Raw genomic sequence first — 21,105 nt, 5'->3', positions numbered from 1 at the left:
AAAATATTCTCCACCTATCATCAGGTAAGATTCTGGATTTCCTTTTTTTAAGTAATTTCTTTCTCTGTTTCATTTGATGTTTCTAGAAAGTGACTGAAATATACCAGTTCAAATTCAAATACACAAAACAAGGAGCCACTATGGATTTTGACAGGTAGAATCTAATTAATTGTTTAATAAACATGAGAAATAGGATTGAAGTAAACATAAGCTTCTTGAAGCCATAGATAGGCCTTATATTTCCTTTGTAACTTCCCCACCGATCCTACAAAAACCCTCTATTATAGAAAGAGACTGTAATAATCATTTAAATTTCTAAAATCTGTGGATGAAATTGGTAAGAGTAGAGTCTTCCTTTGCTTCTTTTCCTCTTCTCATAGGTGATATTAGTGGGGTCTAAAGACAGTCAAGTTTGGTGGTTAATAGTTCCAATTCCTAAGGCAGAGAGACCTAGCTTGGGACACTCTATTATTGGTCTAACTTTGGACAGATTACTCAACCTCCCTAGATGTTAATATTCTCATCTGTACGGTGGAATGAATAATATTTACATCATATGGTTGCTGTGACTATTAAATTACGATGCATAGACAAAACTTGGCCCATGCCTGGCACATTTTAAAAAGCTGTAAATGGTACCTGATGGTAGTGGCAGTGATGGTGGTGGTCCTTGGAGGCAATGGTGGTTGGTGGGTGGCACAGTAGTCGAAATATTAATGAGGCTGTCTACATGTTGTTAATTGAAGAACTCTGTAAGATTCTATCTAGCCACTAATCTAAAGTTTCTCAATTGCTGTGCCAAGATATTGATCTTCTCTGCCCTCAAGATAGCTAGCCTGGGCCTGGAGTAGATGAAATCCCTGAACTATTTGCCTATAGACACAAATATTGTCATCTGCTTGTCCCAGTATGTCATACAAATGTAATTTTCTGTGTGTGTCCCTGTATGGAAAAAAGACTGGAAAGCACTGTATTTTCCTATCAAGTCTAAAGTGCCAAATTAAAAAAAAATTTTTTTTAACGTTTATTTATCTTTGAGACAGAGAGAGACAGAGCATGAACAGGGGAGGGGCAGAGGGAGAGGGAGACACAGAATCCGAAACAGGCTCCAGGCTCTGAGCTGTCAGCCCAGAGCCCGACGCAGGGCTCGAACTCACGGACCGCGAGATCGTGACCTGAGCTGAAGTCGGCCGCCCAACCAACCAAGCCACCCAGGCGCCCCTAAAGTGCCAAATTTTAGATACACTAATGGGTTAAAGAGCAAAGACGTGGGTATTTGCTTCAGAGAGTCCCCAGTATAGATGGAGATATTTTATTGAAAAGCAACATTTATTCCTATCCCAGTAACTTTTGGATTCAGAAAGATCTAATTTTGCTGATGAGATAGAATAGAAGTGGAGAGGATGGATGATAGTGAAAAGCCCTGGGTGGTAGAGGGCTCCAAGTCAGGGGAATGAGTGCCCATGAAAGGAATGACTCTGAAGAGAAACGTGGCCTAATTCTCAATTTTTTGTGCTATTAGCTCTGTCTTATCATTTACTGCAAGTTTGAGAATTTCTCTCTGAGATTCACTTCCTTAATTATTCCCTTATTTGTAAAACACAGACAGCACTAAGATGTGAAGAGGAAGTAAGTTCTAGGAATGAGAATTAAAATATTAATCATCATAAACTAATATATATATATATGTGTATATATATATATATATATGTGTGTATATATATATATATATGTATATATTTGAAAGATTATACACTTTTCATACATATTCTCCCACATTAAACAGTTGCCTTTTACTCTCTAAAATTCAAATGTACTACTGGCAACCAGATTAATCTCTTTTATGAAGGCATATATGCCAAGAGGTGAGCAGTAACACAAATGGCCAAATCTTTCAGCTACTAAGGAGGAGAGAAGGTAATGCATATTACTAGTTTCCTAGAAACTAAAGGTAAACATTTATTTAAATGATTGATCATACAAAATTACCTTATCACCTCTTCCATGGTAAAAATAGCTTCCCTTTTAAAAGAGTGCAAGAGAGTCTTGAGTATGATTTTACATGATATGATTTTATGAATATGATATATACTGAAAGATCCCATAAGCTACATGCTACATGCCCCTTCACTCAGGCTACCTATTTCAAATTGGTTAAATCTTAGTAGACAATATATTCAAAATCAAAAGAGGACCAAGGGGCGCCTGGGTGGCGCAGTCGGTTAAGCGTCCGACTTCAGCCAGGTCACGATCTCGCGGTCCGTGAGTTCGAGCCCCGCGTCAGGCTCTGGGCTGATGGCTCAGAGCCTGGAGCTTGCTTCCGATTCTGTGTCTCCCTCTCTCTCTGCCCCTCCCCCATTCATGCTCTGTCTCTCTCTGTCCCAAAAATAAATAAACGTTGAAAAAAAAAAATTAAAAAAAAAAAAAAGAGGACCAAATGTATTCACTTAATAATGTCTGTTTTATGAATTTACATTTCCTCCAGTACTCAATTAATTAAGATTATTTTTCACTATTGAATGATTACTATGTGAAAGGCATTGTGCAAATATATTGCAGTGATAGTTCTTCCTAGAAACTACTCGAATATGAGACCTATTTGAAAAGAGAATTTTGGAGAGAAATTAAAAATATTTAGGGTTAGAAGGTAATTTGGTTCAACTTATTCATTCATTCATCACACAAATATTTATTGAGTATTTACTGTAGCTGGCACAAAACAGTACTGTGGGCATGAGAAGATATAGCCATGCATAATCTAAAGGGGAGCATACAAACAGTTATAAACAGGAGTAATGTATGGGAATTATCAAGAAAAACTTCCTTAAAGAGGTGACACATGAGCTAGCTATCAAAGGATGAATTCAGGAGAGTCAGAAAAAGTACAAGTGGGAAAAGTGGGAAAAGTACAATATGAGCAAAGTGAGCAGCATGTGCAAAGGCATGTAGGTGAAAAGAAACTGAGTAGTAAATGCAGATGAGGTTGGAGGTAAGGGTGTGGCTGGTCATGAAAGGCATTGCACACATACCATTCTTGAATTTGATTGAAAGGTGATAGGTGTAATAGAAGAATTTTAAGCAAGAGTGATATGAGCAGATTTTCCTATAGGTGTGTTGTTGCAGCAGTAATATAGAGAATCTTATTGCAGTGTGGACAAGAAGAAAAGCTAGAAGAATAGATCGCCATTGTTGCAATCCATGTAGGGGAGGGGATGTCTCTGACAGATAACCAGACAGTAGAAAGGCCCAGAGCTGATGACTGATTTTCTATTTGGAGATGTGTAGAGATGTGTAAAAGCTTATCTCACAAGTGAGCTAACTGACCTAGAGTGTCTAAATGACTTGACCCAGGTCATTCAGCTAGTTAGCACAGACCCAATCAAGTCTTCTAATTCTTTTTTTTTTTAAATATAATTTATTGTCAAATTGGCTAACATACAGTGTGTACAGTGTGCTCTTGGTTTTGGGAGTAGATTCTTGTGATTCATTGCTTACATACAACACCCAGTGCTCATCCCAACAAGTGCCCTCCTCAATGCCTATCACCCAGAGGTTTGTTCTCTGTATTTGAGAGTCACTTATGGTTTGCCTCCCTCCCTCTCTGTTTGTTAACTATTTTTTCCCCTTCCCTTCCCCCATGGTCTTCTGCTCAAATTCCACATATGAGTGGAAACATATATCTGTCTTTCTCTGTCAAGTCTCCTAATTCTAAATCCACTGTTCTCACTGTTATGTGGTTATTTGTAACTCAAATTTTTAAGAAATCAGGTCATATTTAAAATGCCTTAGGAACTTGCTACCTAAGAAATCCATTGTATATACATTGCAAAAAGTACAATCACTGCTCGAATTTACATTCTACAGATATTCTCAAGTGTCCTGATGTTTACTTTATATTTACTTGATTATATGGTAAAGAGTTTTGTTCTTTTTGAAATAGATTTTCAATATTGTATATGACTGAAAAGTATGCTGTTTTTCTATTTGGCTATAGTAGTAGTACAAGCTTCGAAAGTGGGACAAACAGTGAAGATGTTAAGAAAGCCAGTGTTCTACTGATCCGCAAATTGTACATACTAATGCAGAACCTTGGACCCCTTCCTAATGATGTTATACTTACTATGAAACTCCACTACTATAATGCAGGTAGGTGGAGACCACTAGTCAAATTCCTTCTATTTATTTATGTATTTATTTATGAATTTGTTTATCTATCTATCTATCTATTTATAGAAAGCATGAGCTGGGGAGGGGCAGAGAGAGAGAATCCCACGCAGGTTCCCACGCTGTCAACGCAGAGCCTGATGCAGGGCTTGAGCCTACAAAAATGATGAGATCATGACCTGAGCCAAAGTCAGACGCTTACTGGTCTGAGTCACCGAGGCGCCCCTAGTCAAATTCCTTCTTAAGCATTGAAGTAATATTTTATATAGAGAGATTTTGTAAGCATCTGAGAGATCTGTTGCTATACATGAAAGATTAATCTAACTTCTTGATTAAATTGAAACACAGTTTTCTTGGTTTTCTGCCCTTTTCATTTTGCAGTGACTCCTCATGATTACCAACCCCCTGGTTTTAAAGAAGGGGTAGATTCACACTTCCTGCTGTTTGAGGGGGAGCCTGTAAACCTGCAAGTGGGATTGGTCTCCACTGGCTTTCATAGCATGAAAGTAAAAGTCACAACTGAGGCCACCAGAGTGTCTGATTTGGAGAACAATCTCTTTCAGGAGAACAGCACAACTGAGATTACCCATCAGGGTCTAGACTTTGATGAGGAAGAAGAAGAATGCAGCAATCATGTAAGACAAAGCTTTAGTGAGACTCTGTTGCTTCAGTTAAACATAGCTAACATTTTCCAGTTCCTACACAGGTTATATCACAGTAACAGTCCAATGGAGTATGCCAGGTATAAAACCTAAAACAAAACTAGCTTCTGACCTCAGGGAGTCTTTACTGTAAAAATGTACTGTCTTCAAGAAGGGAATATACTTTGTTAGATGAAATTGTCCATTATGAGGAGAAGAAAAAGACTTTCTAATATATGAATTTTTTTTTTTATTTTTTTTTTCAACGTTTATTTATTTTTGGGACAGAGAGAGACAGAGCATGAACAGGGGAGGGGCAGAGAGAGAGGGAGACACAGAATCGGAAACAGGCTCCAGGCTCTGAGCCATCAGCCCAGAGCCCAACGCGGGGCTCGGACTCATGGACCGCGAGATCGTGACTTGGCTGAAGTCGGACGCTTAACCGACTGCGCCACCCAGGCGCCCCACTAATATATGAATTTTATAAAAGGTACCCATGAATTTCTTTCTTCCATTTATAGGTAACATTTTTAGGATTTAAAAAATATTCTAGGTATTTATTCATACTCACTGGAAGTATAAATAAGTTCTTGATTACTGGGATAATTGAGTGGTCAGAGGTGGTGGAAAAGAAGTTACAGATAATCTCAAGTCAGAGTGAAAACAAAATGATAGTCAACTGTTGGTTATGTGGACAGAGACAAGCTTTGGGCTAGGTCCCTGGGAAAAGTCAGGGAGCTTGTTTGGAGCCACTGGACCAAATAGATAGGACTCAGCCTTTTACCTTCCTACTTTCTCCAGTAGAGACTAGAGTTGAGTACTTGCGAGGGCCCCACTGTGTCCTAGGTAAATCCACACCCTGTCATCTAGATAACAAAGTTTAATGTGTGTCAACATTGCATTAAAAGGATTCTGAGCTAGACATAAAGGGTTTTTAGAATACTTAGTGGGAAGTGATACTATAAAATCTTTTCAGGAACTATTTTCAGATTAGGATGCTAATTTGTTTGCCTGAGATAGTTTGAGTCTTCCTTAAAGGGATAACTATAGTAAATAACTTTTGAATGTTCTTTCTGATTCTTTAAATCTGGTGTATTTCATATATTGAAAGAGGTCTTATTTCAATTAATATAAATAATATAACCAAACAAGATTTTTTTTTCCATCTTTAGTATTTTCACAATGTCATACATGCTAATGGCTTTAGAGTCTGATGCAACTTTCTTCTGAATCTGTTCAAGGAAGATATAGCTAACATAGGCTAGTTTTAAAAAAATAAAGGTTTTTTTAAATGTTTATTTACTTCGAGAGACAGAGAGAGAGAGAGAGAGAGAGAGAGAGAGCAAGTGAGCGGGGGAGGAGCAGAGAGAGAGGGAGGGAGAGAGAGAGAATCCCAAGCAAGCTCTGTGCTGTTAGAGCAGAGCCTGATGTGGGGCTTGATCTCACAAACTGTGAGATCATGACCTGAGCCAAAATCAAGAGTTGATCACCTAACTGACTGAGCCACCCAGGTGCCCCCAAAAAACCAAGGTTAGGAAAAGAATGAACACGATTCAACTGGATTTTTATCTTTCAAAATTAAGAATTTCTTTCTCTTTTACCAATGGAAATGAAACCAGACAACTTGAGAATGAATAATTCAATTGATAGATTAAATAATACATGTGATAACATTTGTCAAGCGTATGTTTAATAGGAACTATATATACAAAGATCAGAATTTTGTGGTAAACTCAGTCAATTCAAGTTCCTTCCTCAGCCAGCCAATTATGTGAAAGGATTTAAGTAAGTCTAGAGAAGAGCTTACTGACAGTTTGTCACTCAGAATTCTGTTTGCTTTTATTTTATTTTATTTTATTTTATTTTATTTTATTTTATTTTATTTTACTTTTACTCTTAAAAAAATTTTTTAGGGGTGCCTGGGTGGTTCCGTCAGTTTTGTTTGTGGGTTGTGGGTTTGTGGGTTTGAGCCCCGTGTTGGGCTCTGTGCTGACGGCTCAGAGCCTGGAGCCTGCTTCGGATTCTGTGTCTCCCAGTCTCTCGGCCCCTCCCCTGCTCATGCTCTGTCTCTCAATAATAAATAAATGTTAAAAAAAATTTTTTTTTAATAAAAAAATAAAATAAAATTTTAATGTTGTTTTTTTTTTTTGAGAGGGAGAGAGAAAGAGCAAGCAGGGGAGGGGCAGAGAGAGTGGGAGACAAAAATCTGAAGCAGGCTCCAGGCTCCAAGCTGTCAGCACAGAGCCTGATGCAGGGCTCAAACCCATGAACCATGAGATTGTGACCTGAGCTGAAGTCAAACACTTAACCGACTGAGCCACCCAGGCACCCCTTATTTTTAATTTTTGAGAGAGAGAGTGCAGGACAGGGGCAGAGGGAAGACAGAATCTTAAGCAGGCTCCACGCCTAGTGTGGAGGGCTTGATCTCACAACCCTGAGAGATTATGACCTGAGCTGAAATTAAGAGTCGGATGCTTAACTGACTGAACCACACAGGTGGCCCCCCCTTTAACATTCTTAAATCCAAGTGTAACTTACATATGGAAAAACACATCATAATGATATTGCTCAATAAGTATTCACAAACTGAACATCAGGACTGGGATGAGGGTGAAGCAAGCATGGTGAGAGTAAGCACGTTCTTAAATTTTGCTCCTTAGGTAACCTGTTTGTCTCACCTTTGTCCCAGCCTACTGAATAAATGTGTGAAATCAAAACCCAGTGAAGAAACAAAATACTTTGAAGTCTTACTTTGTAGTCATTCAATAAGAATATCTCTATCCTGACTTCTATTAGCATAGATTAGTTTCTCTTGTTTTTAATTTTATAGATGTAGAATCAGAGTATGAGCCATTTGTTCTCTCAACATTATGTTGTGATATTTATCCATATTCTTGCATGTTCTCACTATTCATTCATCTAATGTTGATGGGCATTTAGATAATTTTCTGGTTTTGACTATTATGAATAGTACTGCTCTAAACATTCCGAACATGTTTCTCAATGAAATATGTACATATTTCCGGTGAGAATAGAACGGCTAGGAGCAGATTTGCTGCGTCAAGAATATGTGTGCATTTATTTTTATTTTATTTTATTTTTAAACGTTTATTTATTTTTAAGAGAGAGAGAGAAAGTGTGTGCACATGAGTGGGGGTGGGGCAGAGAGAGGGAGACAGAGGATCCAAATCAGGCTCTATGATGAGAGCAGAGCCCGATGCTGGGCTCAAACTCAACAAACGGTGAGATCATGACCTGAGCTGAAGTTGGACGCTTAACCAACTGAGCCACACAGGTGCCCCTGCATTTAGTTTTAATAGATACTACAAAACAATTTCCAAGGTGATTGTGCTAATTTATATTCCCATCAGCAATGTATGAGAGTTGTGGTTGCTCCATATCCTCACCAACCCTTGGCATTTTCTGTCTTAATTTTAGCCGTTCTGATGGGTGTGTAGTGGGATGCCACTGTGGTTTTAGTTTATAGTTCCCTGATGACTAATGAAGGTGAGCATCTTTTCATATGTTTATTGACCACGTTGGATATCCTCTTTGGTGAAGTGTCTTTCCAAGTTGTCATTTTTATTTATTGGGCTCTATTGGATCGATCGTCTTTCATTTTTACTTATTTGTAGTTCTGCATATATATTCCATGTATAAGTCCTTTATCAGATACATGTATTGTCAGTATCTTTGACTTTATGAGTTGCCTTTTTAGTCTCTTAAGAGTGTGCTGTGGCAAATAGTTTTTAAAAAAACTACTGTGTGCAGTTTTTTAAAAAAAATTTTTGTCTATTCGGAAGTTTAGAGATGTTCTCTATGTTCTTCTCTAAAAAGGGGACATAATTACAGAAACAGAAGAGATTTTTCAATTATAAAAGCCCCCCATGAATAACTTTATACCAAAAAATATAAATATAAAATATAACGTAAATATAAATACCTTTCTCTCTCCCACCTTCAAATATTTGTATATTTTGGTATGACGTTATTTGTTCTCTGTTTCATTCATGTTTTGTCTGGTTTGGTTTTGTCTCCCTAACTTCAAATTGATCTTTCCATCAATATATAGACATATATATCCTACAAGTGCCTCAAATTCAACATCTCCAAATAGAATTTCAACTTCTGATCAAATATGCTCTTTCTTTCCTCAGGTTCCTTATCTTGGTGTTGTAACCATCATTTTATCAAACAGCCTGACCAGGAATGTGTTCAACTTCTGTGTTCTCACTTCCCTTTGGTTACCATTTCCATCTATTTTGCCTTTGAAATATTTCTCAAGTTTGGCTCTATTGCCATTGTGCTGATTCAGGCTGTCATCCTTGCTTTCTTTGTGCCTGACAGCTAAGTCTCCTTACTGAGTCTCCCTGATGTCGGCATTGCCTCTCTAATCTGTCTTCTAGAGTACCAGAGAATGAGGGTAGTAAAACTATAATAATCATTTTCAAATATTTCAAGTTCATTTATTTTGTGTAACTTCAAAGGGCAGAAGGAGAGACAGGAAATGAAAATCACAGGGGTGAGAGAAGGTTGATTTTGAATCATTAGAAGGAAGAACTTTCTCTTTAAAATTTGAAGGCATTATTATAATGACATTAAGGTAATTTAAAAAGCAATGCAAATCTTCTAACTGCTACCATCTTATCAATAATGTTCATTTTTGTATGTTCCATCACCTCCAGTCTTTTTCCACAGATACCCATATTTGTATATGGTTTTAATCATGGTTTATATATACAATTTGTTTTACTTTTATACTTAACTTTATAAATATGTCCCACCTTAATCTTCATATTTCTAATTTTAATGAACTTTTGTTTTATATAGGTACTTACTCTACCATTTCCCTACTTTTTTTTTTTTTAATTTTTTTTTCATCGTTTTTTATTTATTTTTGGGACAGAGAGAGACAGAGCATGAACGGGGGAGGGGCAGAGAGAGAGGGAGACACAGAATCGGAAACAGGCTCCAGGCCCTGAGCCATCAGCCCAGAGCCTGATGCAGGGCTCGAACTCACAGACCGCGAGATCGTGACCTGGCTGAAGTCGGACGCTTAACCGACTGCGCCCCCCAGGCGCCCCCCATTTCCCTACTTTTAAGCATTTAGGTTAGTTCTTGATTTTGCTATTATAAATAGTGTTATAATAAATACTTTTGTATGTATGACAGAATTTTCCTTGTTTTTTAAGGATATGGTATCAGGAGTGAAATTTACAGAGTCTGAAATTTCCACAGCTCTTTAATGAGTATTACCAAATCATTTTCTAGAAGCTTGCCAGCTTCTCTACCTCCTCAGGATAGATTTTCTAATAATGACAATTGTTTAATAAACCTGACCGTCTTGAGAAAGGTGAACTCTTGTCGCCAGCTGTGTTCATACACATACACACACACACACACACACACTGTGTTCAAAATAGAGTATAGATGATGGTCTCCAGGGTGTTGCAAGAGAAAAATCATGATTTAGGGGAAAAGTTAAACTTATTTGACCTCTGAGATCCCTTTCATGCTAAGATTCTCTGGGATGTTTTTTGAATTCCTATCAAGAGCAATACCTTGCTGAGCATTGTAAAGAAGACAAAAGCGTACAAAATATATTTTCTACATTTGGTAACTCTGGCTGAAGAGACAACACCTACATAATATAATGGCAAATAATAATGGAGAGTATATGAATGATAGAAATAATATTAACTAACAACAGAGCATTGTTCTCAGGGCTTTACATGTATTGTCACTTTTAATCTTCCCAGTTATTTTATGAAGCAGAGTCTATTATTACCCTGCAATGAGGAAACAGACTTAGAGAAGTTAGCACAAGACTGCATACACAGTGAATAAGTAGCAGGGCCACAATTCAGATCAAGGCAATTTGACTCCAAAGCCTGTGCTGTTATGATACAGAAATAAAGATAAATTGGCACTGTGTGGGAAGGTTTCATTGAATTGGTGATTTTATGGATGAATTATATTTTAATTGGCAGATTTTAAGGCAGAGGATGTTCCAAACAAGTTGAAAAGTACAGTATAGTAGAGAACTTCTGTCTTTATGACTTGTAATTCCAATACTGAACTTTCCATACCTTTCCCTGTATTCTATGTCTTTGCTACAATCTCTACTTTTGGTAACCTCTAACTCAAAGATTTTTTTTTTTTTTTTTACGTTTCTTTATTTTTGAGAGGCAGAGAGAGACAGAGCACGAATGGGAGAGGGGCAGAGATAGAGGAAGATGCAGAATCTGAAGCAGGCTCCAGGCTCCGAGCTGTCAGCTCAGAGCCAGATGAGGGGCTTGAACCCACGAACTGTGAGATCATGACCTGAGCCAAAGTCAGATGCTCAACTAACTGACAGAGCCACCCAGGCACCCCTCTAACTCAAAGATTTTTAAGAACTTTCTTAAATCATAAAATTTTCTTTTAAAATAGAAAATCTACAAAATTTTGATCAAATAGCTTATACTGCTTTTTCACCAGTCATCTATAGTAAAGAAGCAATTTAACATATGATCTTGTTGTGAGACTACTATAAGTTGGAAAAAAATTTCTTTCACACAATTTTCTTTTTCATCTTATTCCTTATCTCAGTCACATAAAAAGAAATATGAAGAATTTTCATCAGTAGTTGAAATTATTCAATATTTGAATAGTACAAATATTCATTTTCTGGTATGATCGATCCTTAAGATCCAAGGAACAATGTAAAAGTGAGATTGTAATTTGGCAGTAAATTCAGAAATGATAAAAGCACACAGGTTTGAAATTAAAAAAATTTTTAAGTTATAAGAACTCTTTTTTTTTTTTAATTTTTAAATGTTTATTTTTGAGATAGCATGCACACACACAAGCAGGGAAAGGGCAGAGAGAGGAAGACAGGATCCAAAGTGGCCTCCATGCTGACAGCAGAGAGCCCAATGTGAGGCTCAAACCCACAGAGCCAGGAGATCATGACCTGAGCTGAAGTTGGACGCTTAACTGACCAAGCCACCCAGGTGCCTCAAGTTATAAGAATTCTTAAAACCTAACTCCATTTGGAAAATAGAACACAGAGCCCAGAAGGAATCCTAGAACAAAACAGGGTTACATAGAACTGTCTGGAAAACCCCATCCTAAATGTGTCCTTATCATTTTATCTACCTCTGCAACACCCTCAGGATAGGTCTTCTTTCCTAATAGCGATGGTTTGGGCTTAATATCTAGCTAGTAAGGGCACACAAACACAATGGCACCTCCTAGTATACTGGGAAGTTGGGCCTGTTTTCTCTGTTGTAGTTAATTGGACAGATAACAATAGATCTATATGCTAGACAGAAAACCCTGGACAGTCTTCTTTAAAGAACTCGCTATCTTGTGACAATCAACACATGTTCTGGAATTGGATATGGAATCTTATTTAAATTTTATGCTGTTTAAATGATGAGGGAAAAGTACTTCTTTCTAATAGAGTACTAAAATACTTTCTAATAATTAACTTAGGTTCCTTAAAGGATTCTAGTAATTACTGACATGTACAGACAGCTATAAAAAAAATGGAGGGCTGGGGTGCCTGGGTGGCTTAGTCTGTTAAGCCTCCAACTTTGGCTCAGGTCATGATCCCATGGTTTGTGAGTTCGAGCCCCGTGTTGGGCTCTGTGCTGACAGCTCGGAGCCTGGAAACTGCTTCATATTCTCTGTCTCCCTCTGCTCTCTCTGCCCCTCCCCTGCTTGTGCTCTCTCTCTCTCAAAAATAAATAAATGTTTTTAAAAATGGAGGGCTAATGTTGCCCACATCTACTTTAAAGACTGATGGTCCTAGTTTATTAAACCATTATAGCTGTTTTAGAATTCATATTTGTATCAATTTTTTAGATAGGGGCCCATATGCTATAATTTTCTAATTTTCCAAGCTCCTTATGAGTCTTTGTACCTCCATGTTAGAAAGAATTGTCAGATATTCTGTACACATCTTTCTCTAGGCCTTTCCTTTGTACCTAGTAATCTTGATCCAGCATGGTATATTTTTCTCATCTGTGACACATTAATTTAACTGATGGATAAATAATTCATACAAATGATGTTTTTTTAATTTGAGCTAAAGACAGAATTTTTAAGAATATAACAGCCACAAGTATTTCTTAAAAACCAATTCAATAGTTTATCATTTTATTTAGTTACAATGAACATTTTTGGATGCATTTTATTCCTGCATGAAGCCCATTTTTTACCCTTTTATACTAACACATTTGATTAGTGAAAATGATTTGTTTTTGAGAAATTAGAATGTAAATTACATTAGCATCAAAGTAAATGGTACCATTTAAGTGTGGACTAGAAAGATATTTTCTGAATTCCTTAGAATTTCTTTGTATTCCAGCTAGTGAATTGAAATGAGAGCCTTTTCATTCAGAATATATTTTTTCCTACTAAACTCTAAACTGAAGTTTTGCATTTTTGAGGTATAGTCTGGTGGTTTTCATAGCATCACATCTCATGAACATATATGCTTTATTTGATACAATGTAGTGTTGGCAAGGATATCTTAGATTCTTGGAAATGGAGTTGATTATTGAAAACGTTGGAGAAGGCACATTATCTACAGAAAATATTCAGACTTAAAAACCACACATCATTCTCTATCATGGAGCTATAGTCCTTTCCACAAAGTTTCTTTTTGTCAAATAGGAACATTTTTTCAATTAATTTTTGTTTTACGTTATACAATGTAAATGTTATCCTCTATTAACCATGCAAGGAGGAATGAAAGTTGGTTGAATTTCCCACAGCCCTATAAGTCATTTCTTTTTTTTATATGAATCATTCTATAACCTATCAGAGAATTATTTCTAATGGGAAGAGCCACACTATCTGTTATGTTTCACTTACATAAAGAAATAAGTATATTGATATTTATTATAGCAGAAGAAAAGTTGAGTATAGTGAGTAACCTTAGGTAGGAGCAATTTGAATGTACTATTATTAAATCCTAGCAGTAAAATAAATAAGTTTTGTTTAAAAAAAAAAAAGGCAGTGGTGGGGGAGTGGGGCTCCTGGGTGGCTCTGTCAGTTAAGAGTCCAATTCTTGATTTTGGCTCAAGTCATGATCTCACCATTCATGGCATCAAGTCCCATGTTGGGCTCCATGCTGGAGCCTGCTTGGGATTCTCTCTCTCTCTCTCTCTCTCTCTCTCTCTGTCTGCCCCTCTCCCCTCAAAGTAAATAAGTAAACTTTATTTTAAGAAAGGGAGTAAGACTTAGAAATGTTCTGTTTAAAAAAAGATACTTGTGAGGGGCACCTGGGTGGCTCAATTTGTTGAGCATCCAACTTCGGCTCAGCTCATGATCTCATAGTTCATGAGTTCAAGCCCTGCATTGGGCTTGCTGCTGTTAGTGCGGAGCTTGCTTTGGATCCTGTGTCCCCCTCTCTGCCCCTCCCCCGCTCATATTTTCTCTGTCTCAAAAATAAATAAACACTAAAAAAAAGATTCTTGTAGGGCGCCTGGGTGGCTCAGTTGGTTAAGCATCCAACTCTTGATTTCGGCTTAGATCATGATCTTGGCAGTTCATGAGTTCTAGCCCAGTGTCAGGCTCTGTGCTGACAGTGCGGAGCCTGCCTGAGATTCTCTCTCTCCTCTGCCCCTTTCCTGCTTTCTCTCTCTCAAAATACATAAATAAACCTAAAAAAAAAAAGATACTTCTAATAGCCTGAAATAATACATATTATCATACTAAAATCATTAAACTAAAACGAATATTAGGTTCTATTTAAATTACGATTTTTTTTCTCTTCTTGTAAGTGGCCTGAGGTGATCTGTGAAAATGGTTTGCTATTCACCTGACCCAGAAAACTCTAAAAATCATGCAAATCAGGAGGCTCAAATCTTCATGTTCATTTTAAGAACACATGTGAAACTGCCCAGGCCATCAAGGATATGCATATCTGAAAATCACCAAGTATCTGAAAGATATCACTTTGCAGAAGCAATGTGTGCCATTCAGTCACTATAATGGTGGAGTTGGTAGGTGTACCCAGGCCAAACAGTGGGATTGGACACAGAGTCAGTGGCCCAAAAAGAGTGGTGAATTTTTACTGTAGACAGTAATGCTGAACTTAAAGGTTTAGATGTAGATTCTCTGGTCATTGAGTATATCCAGGTGAACAAAGCCCCCAAGATATGGCATAGAACTTACAGGGCTCATAGTCAAGTTAACCCATACATGAGCTTTCCCTGCCACACTGAGATGATCCTTACTGAAAAAGAGCAGATTTTTCCTAAACCTGAAGAAGAGGTTGCATAGAAGAAAAAGATATCCCAGAAGAAACTCAAGAAACAAAAATTTATGGTCCAAGAGTCAACTGCATAACATAAATGCAAATAAAAGTAAAAAAAAAAATTAGGGTTTTTTTCAAAGTGAAGACTTTGTTGAGATTAGTTAATTGTACATTGGAAAAAAATAATGTTACTTAATTATCTAGAACTATATTCAGTTGGCCAATTTTTCTAATACTTTTTATATGTGCTTCTAGTTTTCCATTTGAAGCCAAATTGTCTATTGGTAAACAGAAAAGATTATGGTTTATAACAAATCCAGGCATCATAGGGAGAATAATTCTTTTAGCATTTATTTATTTATTTATTTTTTTTTTTTTTTTTTAACATTTATTTATTTTTGGGACAGAGAGAGACAGAGCATGAATGGGGGAGGGGCAGAGAGAGAGGGAGACACAGAATCGGAAACAGGCTCCAGGCTCCGAGCCATCAGCCCAGAGCCTGACGCGGGGCTCGAACTCACGGACCGTGAGATCGTGACCTGGCTGAAGTCGGACGCTTAACGACTGCGCCACCCAGGCGCCCCATTCTTTTAGCATTTATATGAGGATCTCAAAACTGAGATCGAAGACTTCAGAAGACTGGTGCTTCAGATAGTGGTAAAGAAGAACTAGAAACAGAAGTTATATGTATATACTTTATGGAGCCACGACCTCAAATTAGCTTCTTCCTGCATGATGGAGGGATCCTCCCTTGATAACCAAAGTTAGAACAAGAAGAAACTTTATACCTAATGACACATTTTTGATATTTAAACAAGTCTACATGAAGCTCATTGTGAAGAAAGTTGAAAGTAATATTCTAAAGTCTTCTAGTTGTAAGCTATCAACATTTATTCAGTCAGCAGATTTATATGAAGCCTATCATGTGTGAATCATCATACAAAGGTAGTGTGCACAAAGATAAACCAAATTCCTGATTCAAAACTGTTTAGGAAAATAAAACAAAAAAATAGCTGTGTTTTTTAAAATACATTTTTAGAGAGAGAGCAAGCAAGGGAGAGGAGCAGAGGGAGAGAGAGAGAATCTTTTTTAAAAAAATATTTATTTTTAAGGGAGAGGCAGAGAGAGACAGAGAATCTGAAGCAGGCTCGGAGCTGTCAGCCCAGAGCCCAACTTGGGCCCCAAACCCACAAACTGTGAGCTCATGACCTGAGCTGAAGTCGGACACTTAACTGACTGAGCCACCTAGGCACCCTGAGAGAGAGGCAGAGAGAGTGAGAAAAGAAATCTTAAGCAGGCTTCATGCTCAGTGTGGAGCCTAACTTGGGGCTCAATCCCATGCCCCTAGGATCATGACCTGAGCCGAAATTGAGAGTCAGATGCTCAACCACTGAGCAACCCAGGTGCTCCCAAATAGCTATTATATAAATAATATCACCATTCAGTAAGTGCCCACAAAGAGCTATATATACATGGTTTCAATTAATCCCAACAACAACTTTGCATAACATTTTACGGCTGAAGAAATGAAAGTTCATAGACATTAAGTAGCATGTCTAAGTTTGCCAGATTACAAACCATCAGAATCAGTATTTGAATCTAGGTGTCTCTGGCTTCAAAGCTCATACTCAATCCATTAAATCTTATATTCATTCATATGGGAGAGAATGTGAAAAATCCCACAGGACAACAAAAATCCAATAGAATGATCAAATTCCACTTTTAGTCATGAAGAAATGTTAACAGACTTGCTGTCTTGCTGTGAACAGCTAGGGAACTAGGAAAAATATGTGAAGCAACTATTTTCAGATTTTAAACAACAGAAAATACAGAACTGTGATCCCTGAGAGAAGAAAAGCAGGATGAGCCTTAAAATTGGCCTGTCAGGAGGTACTCTGGGGACCACCACCACAGAGAGGGGGAAAACAAGCAGAACATGACCATCTTGCTGAGTTGAAGAAACAGAGATTAGAGTTTGAGAAAGCTGAAGTAGTTGGGGACAGAATATCCGAAGGAAGGGACCTATACAGAGAAAGAGCTCCAGAAGTTGGCATAGGGGTCCCCTGAGTCTTTGGTTGAATATTCAGCATCTCAAGTGTGGTTAGAAATTCTATAAGTTTGGACACAGAAATCTGTTGGGGAGTTTTCTCCCCATTCGTAAGCTAGACAATTCCTAGAGTTGTCACCGCGCTGGGAAATATTCACAAAATTACCGGTTACATGGACAGACCTTGTTGAAAACCCAGAATATTCAGTAGGGACTCCAGATAGGTTACACCTTAGCAGTAGAACTAAACCAACCCTTTAGTGAAGTCCTCCAAATTCAATCTTATTAACAGCTTAAAAACAAGCCTTGAAAGGATCTGGCTTACTTGCCTGCCAAAATAAAATTCAACACTTTTTAGGGGAAAACAACCAAGTCCAAACACTCAACTATGTACAATTCTTATTGTCCAGAATCCAGTAAAACTTTATTGACATATAAAGCAGAATGAAATTTTTTTAAGTAGTATCTATGCCCAACGTGGGGCTCGAACTCACAATGCCAAGATCAGGAGTCACATGCTCTACTGACTGAGTCAGCCAGGTGCCCCCGGCAAATGGACCCATAACCAGTGAATATCAATCAGTACATGGGGCACCTGGGTGGCTCAGTTGGTTAAGCGTCCGACTCTTGATTTCGGCTCAGGTCATGATCTCACAAATCATGAGATTGAGCCCCACATTGGGCTTTGCGGTGACAGCATGAAGCCTGCTTGGGATTCTCCCTCACTCTCTGTCGCTGCCAGTCCCCCATGCACCCTTTCTCTCTCTCCGACCCACCCCCACTTGTCATGCGCTCTCTCTCTCTCTCTCTCTCTCTCTCTCAAAATAAATAAACATTTAAAAAAATCAGTCAGTAGAAGCAGACCCAGAAATGTCAGCAATGATAAATTTAGTAGATAAAGACTTTAAAACAGCTATTATACCAAGTGCAGTGATAACCTATGTTTGCACAGAAACATGTATACAGATGTTTACAGTGGCTTTATTTGTAATCTTCGAAAACTGGACAGTTCAAATGTTTCTTAATGGGGTAATGGATAAACTTAAAAGGAAACAAGCTGTGAATACATGCACCAACGTGGATCAATTGCAAATGCATTATGCTGAGTGGAAGAAGCCAGAATCAAGACTGCATATTGTATGATTCTGTTTACACATTTTTCTCTTTTTAAAAAATATTTATTTATTTTGAGAGAGAGAGAGAGAAAGAGAGAGAATGCTTATAAGTGGGGAAGGGGCAAAGAAAGAGGGAGAGAGAGAATCCCAAGCAGTCTTTGCACTGACAGAGTGCATGCAACTCAGGACTCAATCTCACAACCATGAGATTATGACCTGAGCCAAAATCAGAAGTCAGATGCTTAACTGACTGAGACAACCAGGGACCCCTACAACATTTTTCTTTCTTTAACAACTTTATTGACATATAATTCATATACTATGCCATTTGCCCATTTAAAGTGTATGATTGAATGGTCTTTAGTATTTACACAAAATTGTGCAACCATTGCCACAATCTTAGAACATTTTCATCACCTTAAAAAGAAACCCCAAACCCTTTAGTTATCACCTCCATATTTCCCCATTTCTCCTTTCCCTCAAGTCTTGAGCAACCAGTAATATATCTTCTGACTTTATAGATTTGCCTATTCTGGATATTTCATATAAATGGAGTTGTACAATGTGTAGTATTTTGTGACTGGCTTCTTTCACTTAGCATTATGTCTTCCAGTTTCATCTATGTTGTAGCATGTATAAGTACAATAAAACCTTGGTTTGTGAGCATAATTTGTTCCAGAAACATGCTTAGAATCCAAAGCACTTGTATATCAAAGCAAATTTACCCATAAGAAATAATGGAAACTCAGATGATTCATTTCACAACCCAAAAATATTCATGTAAAAATGATTACAATACTATACTATAATACAAAATAATAAATAAAATACAAAATATAAAGAAAAACAAATTAACCTGCACTTACCTTTGAAAACCTTTGTGGTTAGTGTGAGGGAGACAAGAAGAGAGTAGAGTTATTGTGTAAGGCGACTTTTACTGTCACTAATGGAATCACTGCTGTCTATTGGCTCAATGGAATCTTTTTCTTTTAGTTCAACTTTATTAAGGAACCTATCCAATGATATTTACTTTTGCCTCCTTTTGAAGATTTTGTGGAAATGTGACATTGCATTGATGATCATCCACAATCCCGTAGCAAGAGAGAGAAGGACCATTGATTCAATTGTGATCATATGATGTCGGCATCATGTATTGCTCATATTGCAAGACATCACTCATTTTTCAAGTTAAAATGTATTATAAATGTTTGCTTGTCTTGCGGAACACTCACAGAACAAGTTACTTGCAATCCAAGGTTTTACTGTACTTCATTCCTTTTTTGTGGCTGAATACTATTCCATTGTAGGGATATATCACATATTGTTTATCCATTCATTATTGATGGACATTGGGTTGTTTATACCTTTTGACTGTTATGAATTATGCCACTATAGACATTAATGTGCAAGTTCTTTTTGAACACTTATTTTCAATTCTCTTGGGTATGTACCTAAGAGTGCCACTCCTGGGTCATATGGTAACTCTGTGTTTAATTATTTGAACTCCAAAACTGTCTCGCAAAGTGTCTGCATCATTTTACAATCCCACCAGCAGTGTATAAGAGTTCCAGTTTTCCCTTTTTTCACCAACCCTTATCATCTTACTTTTTGATTCTAGCCATTCTAACGGGTGTGAAGTAAGTGGTATATTATTGTGGTTTTGATTTGCATTTTTTAAAGTTTATTTGTTTATTTTGAGAGAGAGAAAAAGCCAGTGAGGGAGGCACAGAGAGAGAGGGAGCCAGTGTAGAACCTGATGTGGGGCTCGAACTCATGAACTGTGAGATCATGACCTGAACCAAAATCAAGAGTCAGATGCTCAACCAGCTGAACCAGCCAGGTGCCCTTGATTTGCATTTTTTAGTGACAGATGTCAAGCATATTTTCATGTGCTTATTGCTCATTTATATATCTTCCATGGAGAAATGTTTATTCAGATATTTTGCTCACTTTAAAGTTAGATTGCTTGTCTTTTTATTGTTGAGGTGTAAGAATTATTTATTTTTTTCTGGGTCTAATTTCTTATCAGATATGTGACCTGCAAATATTTTCTCCCATTCTATGGGTTGTCTTTTCATTTTCTTGATGATGTCCTTTGAAACACAAATAGGTTTTAATTTTGATCTAGTCCAAATTATCCATTTTTATTTTGTTGCTTATGCTCATGCTTCGTGTGTGTGTGTGTGTGTGTGTGTGTGTGTGAGAGAGAGAGAGAGAGAGAGAGAGAGAGACAGAGACAGAGACAGACACAGAGAGAGAGAGAGACAGAGAGATCTAAGAATTCTTTAACAAATCCTAAGTCATGACGATTTACATCTGTATATTTACTTCTTAGAGTTTATGGTTTTAGTTTTTACATTTAGATCTTTGATTCATTTCAACTTAATTTTTTATATATGGTATGAAGTAAGGATCTAACCTTCTTTTGTATGTGGATATCTGGTTGTCCCAACACCATTTATTCAAAAAGACTACTCTTTCCTTCTGAAATGGCCCTATTGCTCTTGTCAAAAATCAGTTTGACCATAGATACATGGCTTTATTTTTGGATTCTCAACTATATTCCATTAGTCTGTACAGCTGTCTTTGTGCCATTACCACACTGTCTTAATAACCATTATTTTGTAGTAAGTTTTCAATCAGGTATTAGTTCTCCTAATTCATTCTTTTTTCAAGATTGTTTTGGCTAATCTGAGTCCTTTGCAATTTCATATGAATTTTAGAATCATTTAAATTTTCAAATCAGAAATTTGTCAATTTCCACAAAGAAGTCAGTTGGGATTCACATAGAGAATTCATTGATCTCTAGATCAATTTGGGGATTATTGACAACAATACTAACTAAACCTTTTGCTCCATGAACATGGAATATTTTCCATTTATTTA

At 37.3% G+C, this 21,105-nt stretch overlaps 1 protein-coding gene across 6 annotated transcripts in view; it reads left to right on the top strand.

Annotated features, from left to right (window-relative positions):
- HORMAD2 (HORMA domain containing 2) overlaps window positions 1–21,105 on the top strand; it is a 95,051-nt gene that overhangs the window by 31,624 nt on the left and 42,322 nt on the right. For 4 of the 6 annotated variants that reach the window (XR_015242363.1, XM_086682108.1, XM_086682110.1 and 1 more), the window contains 3 exons: window positions 87–154; window positions 3,995–4,146; window positions 4,546–4,799. Coding sequence is in view for 5 of the 6 variants with exons in the window: in XM_086682108.1 (XP_086538234.1) it covers window positions 87–154; window positions 3,995–4,146; window positions 4,546–4,799 (474 nt within the window). In the remaining variant the exon portion in view is untranslated. The remainder of the gene's footprint in view (window positions 1–86; window positions 155–3,994; window positions 4,147–4,545; window positions 4,800–21,105) is intronic. The other 2 variants (XM_086682111.1, XM_086682109.1) reach the window with 2 other exon arrangements.

Source organism: Puma concolor, chromosome D3 (genome assembly GCF_028749965.1).
Source record: "Puma concolor isolate L17-30 chromosome D3, mPumCon1.1.hap2, whole genome shotgun sequence".
NCBI lineage: Eukaryota > Metazoa > Chordata > Mammalia > Carnivora > Felidae > Puma > Puma concolor.
The sequence above is the reverse complement of the archived record's forward strand: the minus strand, read 5'-3'. Positions and strand labels throughout refer to the sequence as shown.